General features: G+C 36.8%; 1 protein-coding gene across 3 annotated transcripts in view; it reads right to left on the minus strand.

Annotated features, from left to right (window-relative positions):
- The window catches only part of Akt3 (AKT serine/threonine kinase 3), a 190379-nt gene that overhangs the window by 70153 nt on the left and 98529 nt on the right, over positions 1 to 21697 (minus strand). For all 3 annotated transcript variants that reach the window (XM_048357470.1, XM_048357471.1, XM_048357472.1), the window contains one exon: positions 16838 to 16963. In XM_048357470.1, coding sequence (XP_048213427.1) covers positions 16838 to 16963 — 126 coding nt within the window. The remainder of the gene's footprint in view (positions 1 to 16837; positions 16964 to 21697) is intronic.

The following is a 21697-nucleotide window of genomic DNA, read 5'->3' on the forward strand; positions in this document are numbered from 1 at the left end:
ATGATGTAAAAAAGTGTAATATATTCCTCTTGTAATTATAACTTACAATTAACAACGAAATAACCTAAATCTTAAGCTATAGTAATCACAAATCAAGCTTCATTTTAAGTTCCTGAACATAAGACTATTTGATATTCTTAAAGGCCTGTTCAAAGTTCTTAAAAGGGAAAAAAAAAGTATTTGTGCATTGTGTCATTGTATTTGTGTGACTGCAGGCCCTTGCATTTGTTAGGCAAGTATTCTACCACTTGAGCCATGCCTCCAGCCCAAGAATATCAAGAATTGCACTTTTGGTGGTACAAGGGTTTTGAGCTTCAGGCTTCCTGCTAGCTAGGAAGGCACTCTACAGCTTGAGCCATACCTCAGCCCTCTTTCTTCTGTTTCATGTTTTCACTACAGAGGGACAAAAGTATGCCAAGCCCAATTAAGACTCAAAACATCAACCTTAAAGACACTTCATTTGAGAGTGCTCAGTATGTGCAGACACTGCTCACAGAGAAGTTCCTAAATGGTTCTTGTTTAATCCAGAGCACAGACCTCTCATCCATTTTATAAACAATCAAATTTGTAAGATTCAAACAAGCTAAGTAACTTGCCCCAAATACTCAGCTTGTAAGAAACTGTCAAAATTTACTCCAGGTCAAAAACTTCGTGTTCTTCTGAAAAAAAGTACAGTAGGAGGAAAACTTCTTTTCAAACTTAGTAGCCTCTGGAAGCAAGTCTTTCTTCTACACTTTTCTAGTAGTTTCACTGTGCTTAGCCATTCTCTCACCCATGACATCTTTTCCCTGTGAAGAAATTCAGGAGTTTTCCCCAGTTGGCAACGTGGGGGTGTGTTTGCTCCTGGCTGTGATCACCTATTTATAGAGAGGCTTATCAATGGACACAGAGTAAGCTGTAAATGTAAACAAGAATTACCCAAGATGCAGAGTCAAGGCCTATCTTTAAGCAGCTGTCTTGAATGCTGCTTCCCCTTTTTAGTCTCCTCTTCTTCCTCTTCATTTCACTAACTCAAAATCATCACATATATGAGGGTCCTTTGTTACCTGTTTACTTGATCAGTGAGGTAAGTGGTAGTCTTTCCTTCTTGTTAGATATTTTCTTTCTTCTCACCTCCACTTTTGTTGCACTTGATGTTCATGACTGATTTTACCAGGGAAGTTTTACCAGGCACTAGCCATCATTTAGTGTTTCTTGGGGGATCTTCTTCCAAATGGAGCTATTCCCATAGGCTCCAACCTTTGTGCTGTGTCTTTATTTTGTGATAATTTTCCCCTTAGTAAATATGGAAAATCATTGAGCAAATAATTTATTACATCCCTGAAGAATGCCAGGGGAAAATCCAAATAAAACAAAGTCTTGATATTTCCTGAAAGTTGGATTTTACTGAGAAGATGACTGGTCAAGCAATAAATAGGCAAAACAACTTATAACACAATAGGTGCTTGTTAGTACCATACTATGAAAAAAATGTATGAAGGACAAAGAATCAGGGTGACAAGAATATTGTATTATTTTAGAAAGACTAGAAATGCAGAAACGATAGATACCTGGAGAAGAGTGATTTGAGCAGTGCTATGAACCATGCTTGGAGGAGCCCAAAGTCTTGTTCCAAAAACAGCAGGACACCCAGAGAGATGATTGAAGTTGGTTAGGAAGTGGTAAGAGATGGAATTATGAAGACTCCCAGTGAGGACATACTTATTCTATATTGGAGAATGGAGCAGTGCCCATTTTTTAATTGCAAATAAAGGCTATTAAGATTTCTTCTACTACACAGTGGTGGGGTAGAACCAGGGCCCTGTTCATGAGGCAAGACAACCAGAACTAAGCTACACCCTATCCCATTTAAGATATTTAAACAGGAGGGGTTGGGAGGAGAAATATCATCAATGAGCTGGTAAAGATTAGTATATGAATCAGGAAGGCTCTCTGAGGCTTCTAGACAGCTGTTGCCTGATGTTTGATGACTCTCAAACCTATTTCTCTAGTCCCAGCCCCTTATGTGGCAAAACTGGTGTCTCTCTTTAGAGTCCTTCATTACCTTATTCTCAACATACTAAAAGAGTTTCGTGTGTTTGTGGGTTTTATATTTTCAAGTTGAAAATTTTGATACCAATGGTTTTTCTTTTCACTTTATTCCTCTATCATTTTTCAAATCACCCAAGAAACACTTTTGCAGTCACATTTGACTTACCCCTCGCTTCCAATCCACAGGGCCAAATCCACAACACTCACAATAACAGTTCTTTCCTATGTCTCTCCCAGCCATCACTTCTTTTCACTGCTAACACCAACCCTGGAACCTGGGTTCTCTGATCTGGATCTCTAAACGGCCTCACAGATGGTATCCTCTCTTCCACCTTCTGCTTCCACAAGTCGGCCTACATACTACTAGCCAGATTAGTCTTTCTTATCAAATTCTTATTCCATCTATCATCCTTCTACAAAATATTCTACTCTATGCAGGACAACGTTCAAATGCCTTAGTCTAACTATTTAAATGATTGATTCATAAGCAAGCACTATCCTTGAAAACAATGAGACTATTTTTCATCACTGAGAACTATGAGGACATTCTGCTAATAAAGATGTCTCTTCAGTATCCTTTAAAAATTCCAATTATATTCCTCCTATCCCATGATTTGGGGATTAGACTCAGGACCTTACAGAAGCCCCTTATCATGATGTTATTATCTCCAGTCTTTTCCTGAATTAGTACTACCTTGGGAATTTAACTCATGTTGTTTTCTTCACCTGAAACTTCTGTCCTCTTTATCTATATCCTAGTTATTTTAGATTTTCTCTAATTTTCCCACTCTAAACTCCCCACCCCATGAAGATCTACTGTGCTGTGCATCTTATGTGTTGATAGAATAGTTTATGTTATGATTCTGTTTCGTTGGGATCTCCCTAACTATACTGTAGCTCCATGAAATTTGGAAAAAATTCTCATAGGTTCTTTTTAGTCCTCACAATGAAGTACACACAGACTGAATCTTAAAAAAAAAAAAAGATTTTAGAGTGTTTCAGGTACAATACAATTTATCATAACTAATAACCTCAGTATTTTAAGGTTAATTCTTTTAAAAATAGAAGTTATTTTATGACCTCTTTCCATCTATAAACTTTATATGAAAGTGTTTCTTGGTCAAAAGATCATTTAAGCCAGGGAATCTGAGATCAAATCTGGGCAAAAGGATGAGACCCTAAAGAGTGAAAACAAACACAAGGAAGGAAAACAGAAATGAAAAGGAAAAGGAAGGAAAGAGGAGGGGAGTACAGACTATACAGACAGGATGGGGGAAAATAAGGAACAGGAAAGGAGGAAAGAAGGTGGAAAGAATGTGCTTTAAACTTGTGTATGTGTATGTGTGTGTATGTTTATGTAAGCCTCAAGAGCATAATTTGAAAAGAAATATATTTAAATCCTACCCTATTCCGATAGTTCACACCTATAATCCTAGCTACTCAGGAGGCTCAGATCTGAAGACCATGGTTCAAAGCCAACCCAGGAAGGAAAGTCCATGACACTCTTATCTCCAATTATCCACCAGAAAACATGAAGTGACACTGTGGCTCAAGTGGTAGAGTGCTAGCCATGAGTTGAAGAGCTCAGGAACAGCGCCCAGACCTAGAGTTCAAACCCCATGACCAACAGCACACACACACACACACACACACACACACACACACACACACACACACATCACATTCTTCATTTCAGAGCATCAGTTCTAACACTTAACCCTTCTTTGTCTAGAGAAATATTTAATTTATGGAATAAAGTTTTTTCCTTTGCAGAAAATAGAAAGTAAACAGTAGACCCATATATGCAGAGTAACACATAGCATTAATTAAACAATGAATTTTAAAGGATTATAAACAAATGGAATAATGTCATTAGAATTATATAAGAGAGCCAAATAGTCATTACTAGGATCTGACCTCCCGAGAAAGCTGCCAGAAACTTTAAGACAAAAGAATAGATGTTTTCCTTTTGTCCTTGAGTATTTACTACAGTTATTTTAGACAAGAACACAATCCACTTTATAAAGTTCACAGACAGTTAAATGAAGAGATTGTTTAGAATAACCAGCTCATTGTTCATCTCTACAATTCAAAAGTAAATTTAATCCCAAATCTTTACCAATTATAGGTCAGTAAAGAAATTGCTTTCCATTGTATTCGTGTCAAAACTTCTTAAATAGGGGCTGGGGATATAGCCTAGTGGCAAGAGTGCCTGCCTCGGATACACGAGGCCCTAGGTTCGATTCCCCAGCACCACATATACAGAAAACGGCCAGAAGCGGCGCTGTGGCTCAAGTGGCAGAGTGCTAGCCTTGAGCGGGAAGAAGCCAGGGACAGTGCTCAGGCCCTGAGTCCAAGGCCCAGGACTGGCCAAAAAAAAAAAAAAAAAAAAAAAAACTTCTTAAATAATTATCTAGTATGCAATTATTTTAGTATATTATCAGTTACTTCACCACAACATTAAGACTTCACATACATGCTGGGCATGATGGCTCACATGTTTAAACCCAGTTATTCAGATAGTAGTGATGGAGAGAATAGAAATTTCAGCCTTGCCCTCTTAAAAAAGTTAACAAGGCCCTGTCTCAATTAATAAGCTGGTGATGATGATGCTTATCTGTAATCCCAACCAAAGGGGATGTCTCAATAAAAATGTGATCTTACCGGTAAGATAAGTAAAGCAAAAATGACTGGGGCACAGTTCAAGTGGAAGAGTACCTATCTAACAAGCACAAGGCTCTGAGTTCAAACCTCAATATAAAAAAAAAAAAAGCTCTAGATACATTACTTCTCATATAATCTTCTCGGTAAAGTTTTACAGCATTTTTCATCATGTCTAGTTTATGATTTTTTTAGTTGTTTAATCTCTTATTTGCCATCTATACACCTAATATAGGACTAATAACCAGAATGTACAGGTGCTCAAAAATGTTAAAACTCCCCCAAAGAGTCAGTAAGCCAACTAATAAATGGACAAAGAAGCTAAACAGACACTTCTCAAAAGAAATTCAAATGACTAATAGATTCAGAAAGAAATGCTCAACATTCTTTGCCATCAAGGAAATGTAAATCAAACAATACTTAGATTCCATCTCACTCCAGTCAGATTGGCCACCATCAAGAACACAAGCAAACGGGTGCTGGTGATGATGCAGAGGAAAACCACCCAACACACTGCTGGTGGAATATAAGCTGGTGCCACCACTATGGAAATCAGTATGGAGGCTCCTCAGAAAACTAATTACAGAACTACCTATGACTCAGTACTATCACTCTTAGGCATTTACCTAAAGGAATGTGAGTCAAAATATAACAGAGATACCTACACACCCATGTTTACCACAACACTAGTCACAGTAGCCAAGCTATACCTACCTTACAAGCCCACCTATCCTACAACTGATGCATGGACCAAGAAATTGTGGTATATGTATATACAATGGGATGTTATTTCAGACATGGAGAAGGATGAAATTATGTCATTTGCAGCAAAATGGACAGAGCTGTTTAAAAAAAATAAAAAAGCAAAACCCTATTAATGGAAGTGAGCCAAGCTCAGAACAAAGGTTGCATGTTCTCTTTTATATGTGGATATTAGACCCTAAATGCAAACATATATGTATGAGCATGCATGTGTATACACACATGCAATAATAATAATAATAATAAAATGGTGTGTGGGATCAACCTAGCTAAGAACATAATATTCTCAGGTAGGAGGCCTACCATGTAAAATCACTATGAACAATCACAGGCATCATAACAAAAGAATTATCATGTTCAAACATGTCTAAATTGAGGTGTGGAAAGTGGTGGGGTGGAGAGTGAATTTGGTCATGATATTCTATGTACATATATATTCTATGTATATATGTATAAATGGAACAAGAAAACACGTAGAGACTGGTTGGGGAAAAGAGGCAAGTGAGAAGGATGAAAGCAGTAGCTCTGATCAGGATACATTATATCCATATACAAACATGTTAAAATGAAACACCCTGTACAAACAATTTATGCTAATAACAATTTAAAAAGTCATTCATTTAAAATCATCAAGCAATATAACTTGAGTCATAAATTAGGCTTTCTAGCTCTAAATTTTTCACTCATTTCTATCACTGCTCGCTGTCTTAAAAATGTTCCTTGCTTGTAAGAGAGGAAATAAAGTTTTATTTCTTTATAACAAGCTTCATATATTTCATTAGCTATTTGAGACAAATAAACTGAAATAGTTGACATGTACAGTACTGAAATATATTTTCACCCAGAGAAAACTCCCACAAATGACCAAGCTTGTTATTTAGTACTCATGCACTGAAAACAACTGCTATTAACCTTGAAAAAAATAATTACTACTAACAATTAAAATAAAAAAATCCCATTTGGAAGTTATCTCTCTGTCATTATGACATTATTTGAACGAGGCTGAGAGTACATTCAAAATATTTATTGGCCAAAATATTAAAATCTACCATGAGTTAACATATAATCAGAGTTTCTGGAGTCTAATATCAGAATTATGCAGATTTGTTCATCTAAGCCAACTTTGTTCCTTAGTCATATAAAAAATTTAAGAGTAAAGAACCATTAATGGGAAAGGAATATAGATAACTCTGTAAGATCAGAGAAATTTCAAAAGATTTTTTTGAGGTGAACAGTGAGTATGGAACTAATACAGTTTGACAAATATAAAATATCAGAGTTTTCTATGTGACCTTTAAAAGGAAGAGCTCATATGAAATAATAATGTACACTAAATCATAAGAAAACCCTACAGAAACAAACTTTTATCAGTGTGCTCTAGGAAGTAATAACTGTTGCTAGTTGGGCAACTCAATTATCATGAACTATTCTGGCATGTTTCAAAAGCACTGGCATTTTACAAACATAGAAAATGTCTAAAAATGCAACTATAGTAATAGATTCTGAGTGCATGGGTTGGGGTTGAGGGAGAAAGACAATGACAAATTGGTCCAAAAGGACACTGAGACTTTATAGTTGGAAGACCATTGTGCTGACAATTAGTAACAGAGGAAGCAGAGTACAAAACAAATGAATGAAAAAGGCTGAACTTGCAATGAAAGACCTTATTATAGTGCAGAGACATCATTGTAATAAAGAGGCAATGTACTCTCCTCTGCAAAACTTCCAAACAGGCACACCACTCTTTTCTCTTTCCCTGTGTTTCCTTTTTGTCATTAGCATCTGCTTGATTATGCACTAGTTCCAACCCAGAGCAATTCCTCTACATCTCTAAACTCCAAAGTTGGAAGGCCTGCTTCCCCCCACTCTGGCCTTAGGCCACATTTAACAGTATGGAAAAATATAACAAACGCCTTTTAATTAATAAAGATATAAAGGAGGAAAACCAAAGATAGCGATTTAGTGTTGACAATTAAAAGCAGAAACACAATGTGATCTTTGAGTCTAATTTGTTAAAAATGAGATGATTTTATAGTCAAAATTATCCAGATGATCTTAACCTCTAAAAAGTAGTGTTTGTACTATATTTTGTTATGTATAATTAGAAGACCAGTGCCCAAACTGTCATATACTAGTGATTCTTCTGTATTAAGCTTCAGTTTCTCCAAACAGAAGTAACCAAAACTCTGAAATATATCTTAATGTACTAGACAGAACAACAAGATATGACCCAGGATACTGACAAACTAGACACACAGAAAGTCCATACCTTCTAACTGCTTATCCTAGAACAGCTTTCACCCAAGACCCTCAAGCAGTTAGATAAAATTTAGTTAGGTAGGAAGACAAAAAAAAAAAAATGCTAGGCTCAATGTCCGAAAACCTGTGGGCTTTGTTAGCTCCATCTCTTAGGATATATTCTAGGAAATTCCTTGAGCTAATTTCTCCAACTATAAAAGATAATTTCCCTGCAAAGATGTTAAACATTAATAGCATTATGTATATAGTAACGATAGTATTATGTGTATATAACATCCAAGTGCTCAACAAGTGGTGATTTACTATTAGTACTTCTCAACACGCTGAATAATTAAAGAAATTACTGTCGGCCGCTAAAAGCCAAATTACTGAATTTTAGAAGAAAGGTCTTTAGAGAGCCTTCAATATCCTTTACATATGAAAAAACGGAGCCTCAGGATAGTTTCCTTACCAGCTCAAAACTGGCTACCACATCCATACCAGCTCTGCTTCAGCACAAGTAAATTCCACTGTATACAAAAGAAACTATTAAGCCACTGTGCACAACACCTGGCCCACCTCTCTGTTACTGTGAGTATGGCCTCTCCATTTCCTGAAGAGAGTTGTCATCTAACTCACCCACGACTGAATGCATCAAAGCCAGGTATCAGGCCAGAGCTGTGTGTGTGCACACACACTTCTGTCTCTCTACCATGACTGGGGCTTGAACTCATGGCCTGGGCATTGTCTCTGAGCTTTTTTTGATCAATGCTAGCACTCTAACATTGGAGCCACAGCTCCACTTTGGGCTTTTTGGTGGTTAGCTGGAAATAAAGACTCTTACAGACTTTCCTGCCAGGATTGGCTTCAAACCATGATCCTCAGACCTTGTGTGAACTAAGGACACCTGGTTTCATTATCTAACTTTTTAAAGTATGGCATTTATTTTATACTGTTTTTATGACAAATGTACTAATTAGAAATAAAGCAGCTAGTATATAGTAGGCTTTAAAAAATGTCCATTGAAATCTCTTCCCTCACGCCTGTAAGCCCCTCCTCCTTCCTTATGTGCTACTCTTTTTGGTGTTTTTTTGTTTGTTTGTTTGTTTTGGGGTGTGTTTTTTTTTTCTTTGCCATTTCTGGGGCTTGAACTCAGGGCCTGAGCACTGTCCCTGGGGTAAGGTTCACAGGGAAGGAAACCTGCCACATGGTTCAGGCAGAAAGGAGTTTTTTGTGGGGAAAGCAAACTGCCAGCCCACACAAGATGGGAGGCATGGGGAAACAGAGGGGCAGGAAGAAGGGAAAAAGAGAGAAAAGGAAAGAGAGCAGGGACTGCGCTGAGCCAGATTATATAGGGAAAGATGGTATGGCTAGGTGGATTGGATGTAACCTCTGAGAAGGAGGAGGTAATGTCTCCAGGTGTGCCAGTTACCTAGGTAACACAAGTATTGGGCACAGAAGTAAACAGATGAGGGACATCTGAATGGAGCCTTCCCAGGGTAGACCTTACATCTGGCTTTTTTTTTTTTTTCCTCAAGGCTAGCACTCTACCACTTGAGCCACAGTGCCACTTCTGGCTCTTTCTATATATACATGTGTTCCTGAGGAATCAAACCCAGGCTTCATGTATATGAGGCAAGCACTCTACCACTAGGCCATATTCCCAGGGCACCCCTATGTGCTACTCTTAAGATGGGGTTAAAGCACCAACTCCAATGAGTCTACAATCATGGTTCCAATTATAATGGTAAAAAGAAACTATATAGTCAGGCACCAGCAGCTCACCCTTGTAATACTAGCCACTCAGAAGGCTGAGGTCTGAGGATTAGGGTTTGAAGCCAGCCTGGAAAGTAAAGTCTGTGAAACTCTTATCTCTTATTAAGTCACAAAAAAAGCTCCAAGAGGCACTGTGGCTTAAGTGGTAGAGTGCTAGCCTTGAGTAAAAGGAACTCAGATACAGTGCTCAGACTGGCAAAAAAATAAAAAGAGTGAAAGAGAGAGAGAGAGGAAAAAGAAAAAGAAAGACACTATACGACCCTATACAGTCTACTTTCTAGAAACTAACAATTTTAAGTTAAAAAATGATTTACTGATAAAAAGTACTCAATAAATAAATCAAGTTGTTATCCAATTCCACAAAAAAAGATCTACAAGTTTAATCAGGTCACATAACAAAATTATTTTTTCCCATCCATCCATTCATGAAAGCGTGTCATGGAGGAAAATGGGATCAGTAGTAAGATAATTTAACAGTACCAGGATCAGTAGCTGGGTATCAAAAGCTACCTACTGTTGGATGGTATTATATACTCAGTAAGTGCTTACCTGCAAACCATTCAGTGCAAAAATATTCTATAATAAGCCCATCACCTGTGCCCTATCACACACAGGGTGCAAGTGTGCATCCTTCTACCTCTCCTACAGCAAAAGAGTAAGATTTGAAAGAGATCAAGTGCCTGCCAACCTAACAGCTACAGTTTAAAACTTTTGTTCAAAATAATTAAGGACTTTAAATAGGTTATTTACTTGTGTCAAAACTGTATGCTACATTCTCTTACAAGAGAAGATGAGCATCAAGGTTACTATAGAAACTCCACATAAAACAACAGGTGAGCTTATCAGGCTTCCCAGCGCTGAACTCTGACCCCAAGGAAAGCAAGATATCTGCTATGATTAAAGCATTCTGTTAATGATTTCAAATGCCACATTTACTTCTTTCATGTATCCTTCTTTCTCCTTTGATAATTTTTCATTCTATTTAGGAATCAGGAAATAACATTCCATCTGGAGTTTTCATTTATTCCTGAGGATTTCATGCCTGTTTAATTCAAGAGGAAGACAGCCAAAGTTTCACAGAAGTGGTTTGTAAAATTAATGCTCTCATTGTTACCTGGAATCTACTTTATCTTTTGAAATATTTCTATTTTTCTGAAAAAAAATTTCAATTTTCTAAGATGCTTTCGCTTTGGAAGAGGTTCCATTCAGTAATACAGTTCATAGATTTGATGGTGACTGGTAAGATTTTAATTTTAAGGAACACATGCATATACTAGGTGCAGAGATGTGCAGATGAACCCTTGGGACCCGACCCTTCCTTCAAGCTGCAGACCCTGGGATGCCAGAAGTGGCTTCTTCTGTTTTAGGAATGCATTCTCCTCTCAGCAATTTCTTCCTGTCTCTATCCAAGGCTGGGAACTTTTTTTCTTTCAAGGTACATTGAGGTAACATAATCTGTGGGCCTTAATTTATTGACTCTGAAGTTCCATCTTTGGTTGCCTCGGCGGGGCCAGAACAAATGATCTTCCAGATCTACATGGCCCAAAGCCCCCGAAGAACAGTAGGAAACATGCAAATCCAGAGAACCTTGAGTCTTTTACCTCACCACCTTTTTAGACCTTTTCTAAGTAAGAAATGGAGCGTTTATCTAAGAGTCTAATGTTATTAATAGTCTTACACACAAGCCTGATTACTGTAATCTTTCTTGACTGACAACATAGAAGATTTAATACGACAAAGAGAAAAAAGCAGAGGTTTTGGGAAGCAGTATTATATTATCATTTCTTTCAGGTCAGAATGACTGCCTGAAGATGAGAACACCAAGTCAAAATTTTAAACATTAAGTATGTATAATTTTTTTTGCATAGAACCTTTAGTTGTATTCCTGTAATTTTAAAGCATTATCCAATATTATATTTAATTATAATACAGTAGATAGTTGGAATGAACTCAATCAACTATTAAAATTGATTTATTTTCAAGTAGCTGTCCATTAAAAATAGAAAAATATTTTGGGCTCAATGTGTGTGTATATGCTTATTTAAGTGGCTACTACACAAAATTCAAGAGCAGGCAAATCCATTTCATGTTTGTCATAGAAGCAACTCTAGTCATATAATGTATTTTTTTCCTTTGATTTGCATATTTGTAAACTTTTCAAAATATCAGTCAGTTGACTGAAGTTATGCTTCTCCAATGGGACAAAATTAAATGATCTGGTATAGTATTGCTGTCACTTCTTTTTGTAGCTTAAAATGTATAATTTGGTGTTCTAAAAATGATGAAACTATGGAAGTTGAACAAGTAATATATAGCAAAACCCTTGGAATACTTTTAATGGAGGGATTGGAATCTCCAGAAAACTGTTTTTCTTTTAACAATTGAAGTATCTGTTTTAGTATTTAAATATTCTCACTGCTCATTCTGCCAATTATAAAATGCTTTATTATTAAAATAAAATCTAAGATGCATTGTACTCATAAATTGACACGTTGAACTGAAACCCCTTGGTACAACTAGTTAAATGTAATTTTTAAATTTAAAATTAATTTAAAAAGAATAAAATTGAGCTGGGCACTGGTAGCTACTCAGAGAGCTGAGACCTGAGCCCCCAGGCAGACAAATCCTCCAGAAGATTCTTTCATCTCCAGTTCACCAGGAGAAAGCTGGAAATGAAGGGTAGTGGGAGAGCATCAGCTCTGAGTGGAAAAAGTAGGTGTAGGGCCGAGAGTTTAAGCTTAAATACCAGTGTGTGTATGCATATGCATATACGCACGCGCGCACGCACACACACACACAAAATAAAAGGAAGAAAAAAAGAAGAAAGAAGTAAATTAAAATCTGTATATTGACTTTAAAAAAAAATCAATCATCAAATTGAAGCCCCATAATTTCCTTACATGGAAGAGGAAGGCAATTACAGAGGAGAATATATATATATATATATATATATATATATGTTTCACTTCATTTTGGGAATGGCCTAGAAATGCAGAGTGACCTATTTTTTTATAAGACAAAGTAAAAAGAGGTTTCAGAGAAGGCTATTTTAGGTTGGGCCAATATTTTGTAGCATACATACAGTTCAGTTCTAGAAGGTGCTCTTGGGACTAGGGCTGGCATGTCTTCCTTCGCACCACAGAGAGGATAAAGGAACCTTTTGGAAACAGAATGAGCCCAAAGACATACAGGCAAATCCTCAAGTCCTGCATATAATTGCTTCCCACTGACAGCTGAATAAGCTGGGCGTTCAGTGAAAAGATGGTAACTATCAAAATGTCAGAGGGCACAACTACCAAGTAGAAAAGCCTCTTGGTTCAAAGTACCTTTAAGCACAGCCTTGAAATAATATGTACCTCCTACACTCTTAAAAAAAAAAACAAAACACTTTGCTTTTTGTACACCAATGATCTCAACCTACAACCCACACTTCTGGTCAGAGATGAAGTTTCTATAACTACATTAGGTACATACAGAAGGCATCTTCTCATATGGTTCATATTAGATCTACATACACAAAGAAGGATAAAGGCCAAATAGCCACATTCCATAGTACTTGGAGAGCTTCCCATTCTGCATGCCGAAGGGTACTTAGCAACTCAAGTGTTGGAGATTGGACCTGAAATCAGGTCTCATTGCTCTAAATCTGTGATCATTATCTGCTGCAGTTTGGATCTCAGGAGCCCTCCAAAGGCCTACATGCTGCACTCATGGTCTTTAGCTTGGAGCTCTTGGGAGGTGCTGCAAACTTTAAGGGTACCTGGTCAGAGGTCCATAAGCCACTGAGTGTTGGGAATATAGAGATATGTGACCATGCCTTGCAACCTTTTCTCTTATAAACTGATTATCTCAGCTGGCTAACACAATGCCATCATATGAAGAAAGGAGTATAACATTTAAATGGCAATTGAGTGATATACATTTTAATCTAAATATTGAACTATCTACCAATACATTCAATAAACTACTAACTTTCCAAAGGTCTCATTTTCTCATTTTGAACTAGATGATTTCAGATATTTCTTCAAGAAGAGATATTAAAGCCATTATATGTTGATACTAGGAGATATAAGATAAATAAAACTAAGATATCTTCCCTAATAAAGATGGATAAGACTTAAGCATGAAGAAGATAACCAAGGAGCAATGTGATAAAAACAAGATAAGAGCTTTGAAAAAGAAAAATCATTTCGAAAGAATAGAGAGGGGAACTTAAGTTAAATCATGGATGAATGATTGTCATGATTAAAATTTAGGGCAAAAAAAGGACACAGAAGGACATTCTATGCAGAGAGGAACAAAGGCTGAGTAGAAAAGCAGCTGAGGTTGTATAAGAAATCATAAACAGTACAGTACTTCTGAAGCAAATCTGCAAGCAGAAGAGACATGAAGCAACAGTTGGAAGGAGAGGCCAGATTGAAGAGATCCTTATATGATATATTAAGAAGCTGGACGTTATCCAGCAGGCAATAAAGATCCAAGGCAGGGCTTTTAGAGGCAAGTGGCATAGTTAGGATGTAATTTTAGAAAGATCATTTTGACAGCCATGAAAAGGAAGAACATGAGTGATACAAACTAAACACAGAGAATCTAGTTAAGAATCTATAGCAGAGATGACGAGTGTTCATTCCAGGGTGATTATAGCAAAAGACATAATAGGCTCAAGAAATAAGAAACCAATCAGTAGGACCAGAAATGGATTCAAAGTGGAGTAAAGATGTGACAAAAAAGAAAAAAATGGAATAGATCCAGGATTCTTCTTAGAAAGAGACAGAATGATATTGAATATAAGGGAAGCAACAGAAAAAAATTATCCTGAGTTCAATTTAGGACATGTCAATTTCAAAAAGTCTGTAGGGTAGAAATGTGTTACAGGCCAGGTTAATACAGTAACTTAAGTCTATCTGAGGAAGCTGCATTCACACTGTTAATGAAACATTAGGGGTTATTATGACCACAGGGAGAAGCTATAATAAAGGTGTAAGTAGGATTCCTGGCTAGATTTTTTTTTTAAATACCCAAATCCTGTGCACTCAAAGGGAGAAAAGCTAGGTGACAGTGATAGAGAACACAGTGGGAGACGTCATCACAAGAAGGAGGTTGTCATCACCAGGATGCAGTGTGGCCTGGGTGTAATCCTGGGGGGGGGGGGGGGAGGAAGGGAAGAGGAGAAGAACTGTAAAAAGAGAAAACAGTAGAAGCAGGAAGGCCATTCTCATCTTCCTCATACCCATTTCCTCTAAAGCAGGTGGTAAAACATAGGAGACTTTCATTTGAAGCAGGTGCTGATGTCTCATTTGAGAGGTACATTTACTATTCCCAAAGGAAAGAATCATCCTTATCTGAAGGCACAGAGAAAGGACACAGAAAAATTTAACAAATAGGCCTCACTAAGTTCCTCACTGATCACCATTAGCTTACACTCCTATGCCAGTCACACTTCCATGATTATCATCACACCTGAGCTTAGGGCTCTGCCTGGTGGTACACTATGACCCACCAACGGGAGAGGGGCCAGTTGTTGACAAAAATCACTAAACCCTATCGGAAAAAATGAGTGAGTACAAAGGGCCCAGGCATAGCTCAAGTGATAGAAAACCTGCCTAGCAAGCATGAGGCCATCTAGTTCTGTTTAAAAACTGCCAAAATAAACATCCCCTTGCCCCCCCTACCACCCACCCCCAGAGTAAAAGAGGCTAAGGTGAAAGTAAAAGTGGCACTATTGGTGAAGTAACATTATCTTGTTCCAGATGCTGCCTAAAGTTTCTGTTATCGGAATTCACATTTCTACTTCACTAATGAAGAAATTAAAGAGAATGATCTGTGAAGTCATTTTTCCAGCTTGTGCCAAAGTTGAAACTTCACTAATATCATTTCCCTGAATTCATTATTTCCTTAGGTGATTAGTTTTAGTAGAATTTAAGATTATAATACAGTCAAGCTTTAAAAATAATAAATTAAAACAATCTACTTACTCTAAGACTCACACTAATAATAATATTGAAAACATTGTTACTCTGAGTCAAGTACTGACATTGGTGACACAAGTCAAGGCTGCAGATGTCAACTAATACTCATTCTGTAGATCAGATGACTGTCAGTCACTGAACAGGATCTCTCCCCATGAGTACAGCATTTATTTCAGCCTCTGCCAGTGGAAGTGTTAGAGCAGATGTTGGCAGACTGTGACATACAGTCTGTCTTTAAAACTTGTTGGGGTGTGAAATTGCATAAGGTCAAGAAATGTTCCATTTTGATCAGCAGATACAGAAATTCTCTACATTTATAAATTATTTCAGACAAACCAACAGAACTGCATATAAACTAGCCAAACAGAACTATACTGGCTAATATATGCTGCTAATATTTTCAGCTATTTTCTATCACTTTAAAGCAATGTTCATACAAAGGATCTTTAAAAGAAAAACAGGTTTTCAAATCAATAATAAACACAAGATAACACTTCAAATATCAGAAAGATTAAAAAATAGTCTCCTACTGAAAAAAGCCATTACTATCTAATAAATAGTTTGATGGGGAAAAAGATGTTTTCTTAAAGTATACATAAGAGAGGGGTTTATTATCTTCATTTATAAAGAGATTTCAATTCAATATGCCACGTTATGAGTATAATGTATCTTCTAGTGTCTCCACTTCCATCTTTTTCCTTTCCACCTATCCTAACTTGAATGGGATCTCTTAAAAAAATTTACTTTTGCTACTTAGGAATCTACTGATATAAACATGATCATTCAATTAATTCTATAAAAAGTTTACTTTATCTTAAAAACTGTTTAAGCAGAAATAAAAAAGACCAGGCTCTTACAACAGTAATATGAAATTTGTAACATTCAAACACCGTTGTTTCTTGGATTTTTTGGTTGTTATTTAACTGGATTTTTAACAATTTTCTAAAATATCTTTTCCAAACATAGTAAGAGATCCAAAATGAAAATGAAGGAAGTCATCTAGCTAAACTTTTAACCTCAATTACACAGATAACAGAAGTTGATTTAAACTTAACTGTAAAATGCTTTACTTCTGAATTAACAAAGGAAAGTCCTTTTACTGAGAAAACAGAAGGTCTGAACAGTGGTTAAAAAGCATGGGTTGTAATGTAATTTTAATAACTGTTATTATCAGTTTTTTTCCAGTTAATTTTGTGCTATGCTTAAATAAATGCAGTATTTCAAAAAACACTTTTTGTTATACATTTATGAGAAAAGTATACCTACAAATACTAAATCTTTCAAGACAATTATTCCTAGTACTTCTTTTCCATAGACTTCTCAGATATCCCAACATGTTTCACATACACGATTCTAAGAAAAAGTAAATGGGAGGTGACTCACTACCACAGTGGACTTACTTGCCACTGAAAAGTTGTTGAGGGGATAGGGTAAGTCCGCATCCTGAGGTTTCTCCTTATATCCTATGAATGAGCCGTCTGTCTTCAAGAGGAAATATCGCGGCCTCCAGTTTTTTATATATTCTCCTGCAGGAGGAAAACACACGTGTTAACGCTAAAAGCAAATGAGCGGTAGCTTTTATGTGAAAAATAAATGATGGTACAATTTATGTCCTACAATATTGGCCTCCAAAAATTTAGCTAGGCAATTTTCTTTTAACTAAGCTTACAAAAGAAAATACATAAACCTACAATTAAGATTCAATTAAAACCCAAACATGTTTTGTTTTTAATAATTCCACACTTTGATAATTCATTTGCACCATTATTCCTCCAGAAGTCATTCATCTGAGTAAGCATTTTGTCTGGTTTTCTAGTTTATCAGATGAGAGTACATTTCTAGCAGTTTTAAAAGCCTTGGTAAAAATCAAGCCTACAGTATTTATGAATTTAGGTGGAAAATATTTATAAGAATAATAAATAGGTATTTCTCTTTGACTACTTGTGTCACTTTTTTTTTTATAAAGGGAAAATAATTTTAATGCTTTTAATGCTGGTGTTGGGTCCTAAAATCAGGACCTGGGCACTGTCCCTGAGCTTTTTTGCTCAAGGCTAGCACTCTACCATTTGAGCCACAGAGCCACTTGTAGTTCTTTAGTGGTCAGCTGGAGATGAGTCTCTCACGGACTTTCCTGACTATGCTGGATGAGAATCATGATCCTCAGAACTGAGCGTCCTGAGGAGCTAGGCTTAAAGGCACTTGAGAGCTAATAGCAAGGCACAAATATCCAGTGAAGGGCTGGAAAATGGAACCAGATGGTCATGCAGTTTTCCTGGTGTCACAGAGCACCACTGTAGCTTAATGTTAGGAAAGTCTACTTGGGTTGTCTAGCTGGAAGTATGTGTAAATGTAATAATACACACATTTATTGACTGTGTGTTGTTAACAGTTATATCTTTGTATGTATATTTGTGTATAGTTTTAAGCTTTGTTTCAACCCATGTTCTTTCATTTTCTTGACTTATTTCTAAGTTTTTATTTATGAACATTATTTTCCTATGAAGAATAAGGTTTAGTAAATATTTAACAATAAAAATTGTGCATGGCAGCCCCACCTGTCATCTCAGTACTTGGGAGACTGAGGCAAAAGAATTTGAAGTTGAAATCAAGTTTGGGCTACATAGTGAGACCCTGTCTTAAGAAAAAAAAAAAATTAAGCCAGGTGCCAGTGGCTCATGCACATAATCCTAGCTACTCAGAAAGCTGAGATCTGAGGGTCATGGTTCAAAGCCAGCCCTGGAGGGAAAGTCCATGAGACTAATCTCCAATTAACCATCAAAAAGCCAAAAGTAACCAGGCGCTTGGTGGCTCACACCTATAATCCTAGCTACCCAGGAGACTGAGATCAGAGGACTGCAGTTCAAAGTCAGTCCAGGTAGGAAAATCTGTGACGCTCTTATCTCCAATTAACCACCAAAAAAGCCAGAAGTGGAGTTGTGGCTCAATTGATAGAATGCTAGCCTTGAGCAAAAGAACTCAGAGACAGTACCCAGGACTGAGTTTAAGCCCCAGAATCAATACGTATACACACGTATACACACACACACACACACACACACACACTCAAGACTTCCAAAGGCTTTGTTCTAAAGACATCCATGAATATACATCCAAAATTTGCCTGCACTCAAATGTAAGTAAGCGCAGTGTGACAACTGGAGAACATTTCTAGTACAAACCTTCAGTCAACTTTCTTTACACCTTAGCAGGTGTTTTACTTGTTCCTTTGGCTGGATGTTGTTTTGAACTACTATATCAACATTACCAAATACACCATCACGTTTTACTTAACAGCAAGATACTCTGAGAAAAGCATTTTTTAAGGCAATTTTGTCATTGGGCAAACATTAGAAAAGTATGCTTATACAAATCTAGATGGTATAGCCTGCAAACATCTAAGCACAGGTTTGCTGGCCAGAACAAGCACGAGGAATGATGTGAACCATGACTAAAATCTTATTAGACAACAGGAATTTTAAATCCTCATTATAGGGGCTGGGGATATAGCCTAGTGGCAAGAGTGCCTGCCTCGGATACACGAGGCCCTAGGTTCGATTCCCCAGCACCACATATACAGAAAACGGCCAGAAGCGGCGCTGTGGCTCAAGTGGCGGAGTGCTAGCCTTGAGCGGGAAGAAGCCAGGGACAGTGCTCAGGCCCTGAGTCCAAGGCCCAGGACTCGCAAAATAAATAAATAAATAAATAAATAGATAAATAAATAAATAAATAAATAAATCCCCATTATAATCTCTTGGGAACATTGTTCAATATATAGTCAGTCACTGACCAAATCCCTGTTATGTGAACATAACTGCATTTCCTAGCAAGGATTCTGGTAGTTTAGCTTGTATACTAACCTAAATAATACATCATTCAAACATGTATCCATGCTAATCTTTGAAACTTACATGACATCACTTTATTTGGCAAAAGATGTGACTTAAGTGAATGATTTTGAGAAAGAGCTTCTGTCAGTTGATCTGGGTGAGCCCTAAATCCAATATTCACTGTCTGTGTATGAATGGAGTAATACAGAGAGAAGGTAATGTAACCATGGAGGCAAAGAATGGAATGATACACCATAAGCTAAGAAGCACCTAGAGCCACCGGAAGCTGTAAGAAATAAGGAATGGACCCCTAGAGCCTTCAAAAGGAGTAGTCCCTGCCACATGCTGTTTTCTAAGTTCTAGCCTACACAATTTGTTATTTTAATCCATGTACCCTACTATACTTTCTTACAATCACCATGGGAAATACAAGTTTCTAATTACTATAACCAAAGGATTATTCACAGAGCAGCCACAAAACAAATTTAATTCATTAGTTCTTGGCATGGAGTAATATACAGATTCAGTTTATACCTCCTGAATGAAAAAGACAAAAATCCTTATACCTTGTATAAAAATGAGAGAATCTGACTTTGGTACACTGGGTATTATATGTATATTTATCAGAACTAGGAAAGGGGAACACCAAAACAGACAGACAAAGGGTAAAAGGTGAATCAATGCAACTGCAATACTTACAAGACAATATGCTGTAAACCAACTGTACAACTCAGGGGAGGGTGGGGAGGGTGGGGAGGGAGCCGGGGAGGGGGAAAGGTGGGAGAAAAACGAAGGAGGAGGTAACAAGTTTGATAAGAAATGTACTCACTGTCGCATATATGATCTGTAACTCCTCTGTATATTACTTTGAAAATGAAAAAATAAATTAAAAAAAATGAGAGAATCAAATTTGTGAAATGTGGAGTTGGAAGAGGTTCAGAATTTTCTAGAATGCAGAGTTTTTCTTATAATGACTCTAGATTTTGGACCTTTGCCAACTTTCCCACACGACTTAGAATTTATTAAAATACACATATGATTCCTCTTAAGGCTAGGTTGTATTGAGTCATAACTCTAAGTTCAAGAGAAGGAGAAAATTGGACATGAGATGTACTATGTACAAACTGCTGTAGCAATGTTTACTTATTAAAGAGCTACTCATCTACTGGAATCCCAAGCTATGCTATAAACTAGACTATGCTAAAATCACAATTAGGTAGATTAACTTATATTTTACTAGAACAAGCACAAACATAATCCAAATGAATATAAACCCGCATTTACTTATTTATGTAGACAAAAGTCAGTTTATTAAAATATGCTACTTGCTTAAATAACATAGAAAATAAAAATATCCTAGACAGTATCACTTCCAAAGCAACCAAACTGAAATTTTGAGTTTTCTAAGATACATGGAGGATAAAGATTTTTTAAAGTACCACTGCCATTCACATTTGTTCCAAGTATCACTGGCGTTAAGAGCTAGTTACTCTGTAAGGAACAAAGTACAAACATTCTCTACTCTACCTCATGGTTTAAATTCTCTCATGTAGTCAGTCAGACATGATGGTATACACCTGTAATTCCAGCACACAGGAAGCTGAAGTAGAAGGTGTATAAATTGAAGACAATCTGGAGTACGGAGAGGGAATCTAAAATTTTTTTCTAAGTAAACCATGTGCTAGTTAAGAATTCTTGACTATAACATTGATTAGCTACATGAATGCATCCACTGTATTATATTTACCTCCTTCATCTGGACAGTGGGTATCATATCATACCAACATAATGGGTTTTTGTAAGGGCATACTGTAAAACTTTTTAGCATATCACATTTAACACAGTGTTAAATACTTTTAATTAAATGGAAGTGCTAATTATGATAATATAATTTGTAGTGGTACTGTGATTATTCAGGAGTATTTACATAAATAAATTTAGTATTTACACACTAAGCTAATAAATAGTAAATGAATAAATTTATCCCACAGCTGGGCATAGGGACTCACATCTGCAGTCCTCACTACTTTGTGAGGCTGAGAATGGGAGGATTATGATTCAGGGCCAGCCCAAGCAAAATCGTAATGAGACCACAATGTCAACAGAAAAGGCTGTGTCTAGTGGCATGCTCCTGCCACCCCAGCTATAACAAAAAATATAAAATAGGAAGGTGGAGTTTAGGACAGCCAGGGAAAAATGAGACCCTATCTCAAAATTAAAATCATAAAGGGCTGGGGCATGACTCAAGTGACAGGGCACCTACCTAGTAAGCATGAGGCACTGAATTTAAACTTCACTGCTGTCATGTATCCCCTTCCTGGGGTTGTACCTACACTATCTCTGTATCTTATCTGAGTACACTGGAAACCGTGTATACTGGTAAACAGTGATATATAGGGTAAAAAATACAAACCACTACAAAAGCAATACTTG

This window comes from Perognathus longimembris, chromosome 11, assembly GCF_023159225.1.
Source record: "Perognathus longimembris pacificus isolate PPM17 chromosome 11, ASM2315922v1, whole genome shotgun sequence".
Taxonomy (NCBI): Eukaryota; Metazoa; Chordata; class Mammalia; order Rodentia; family Heteromyidae; genus Perognathus; species Perognathus longimembris.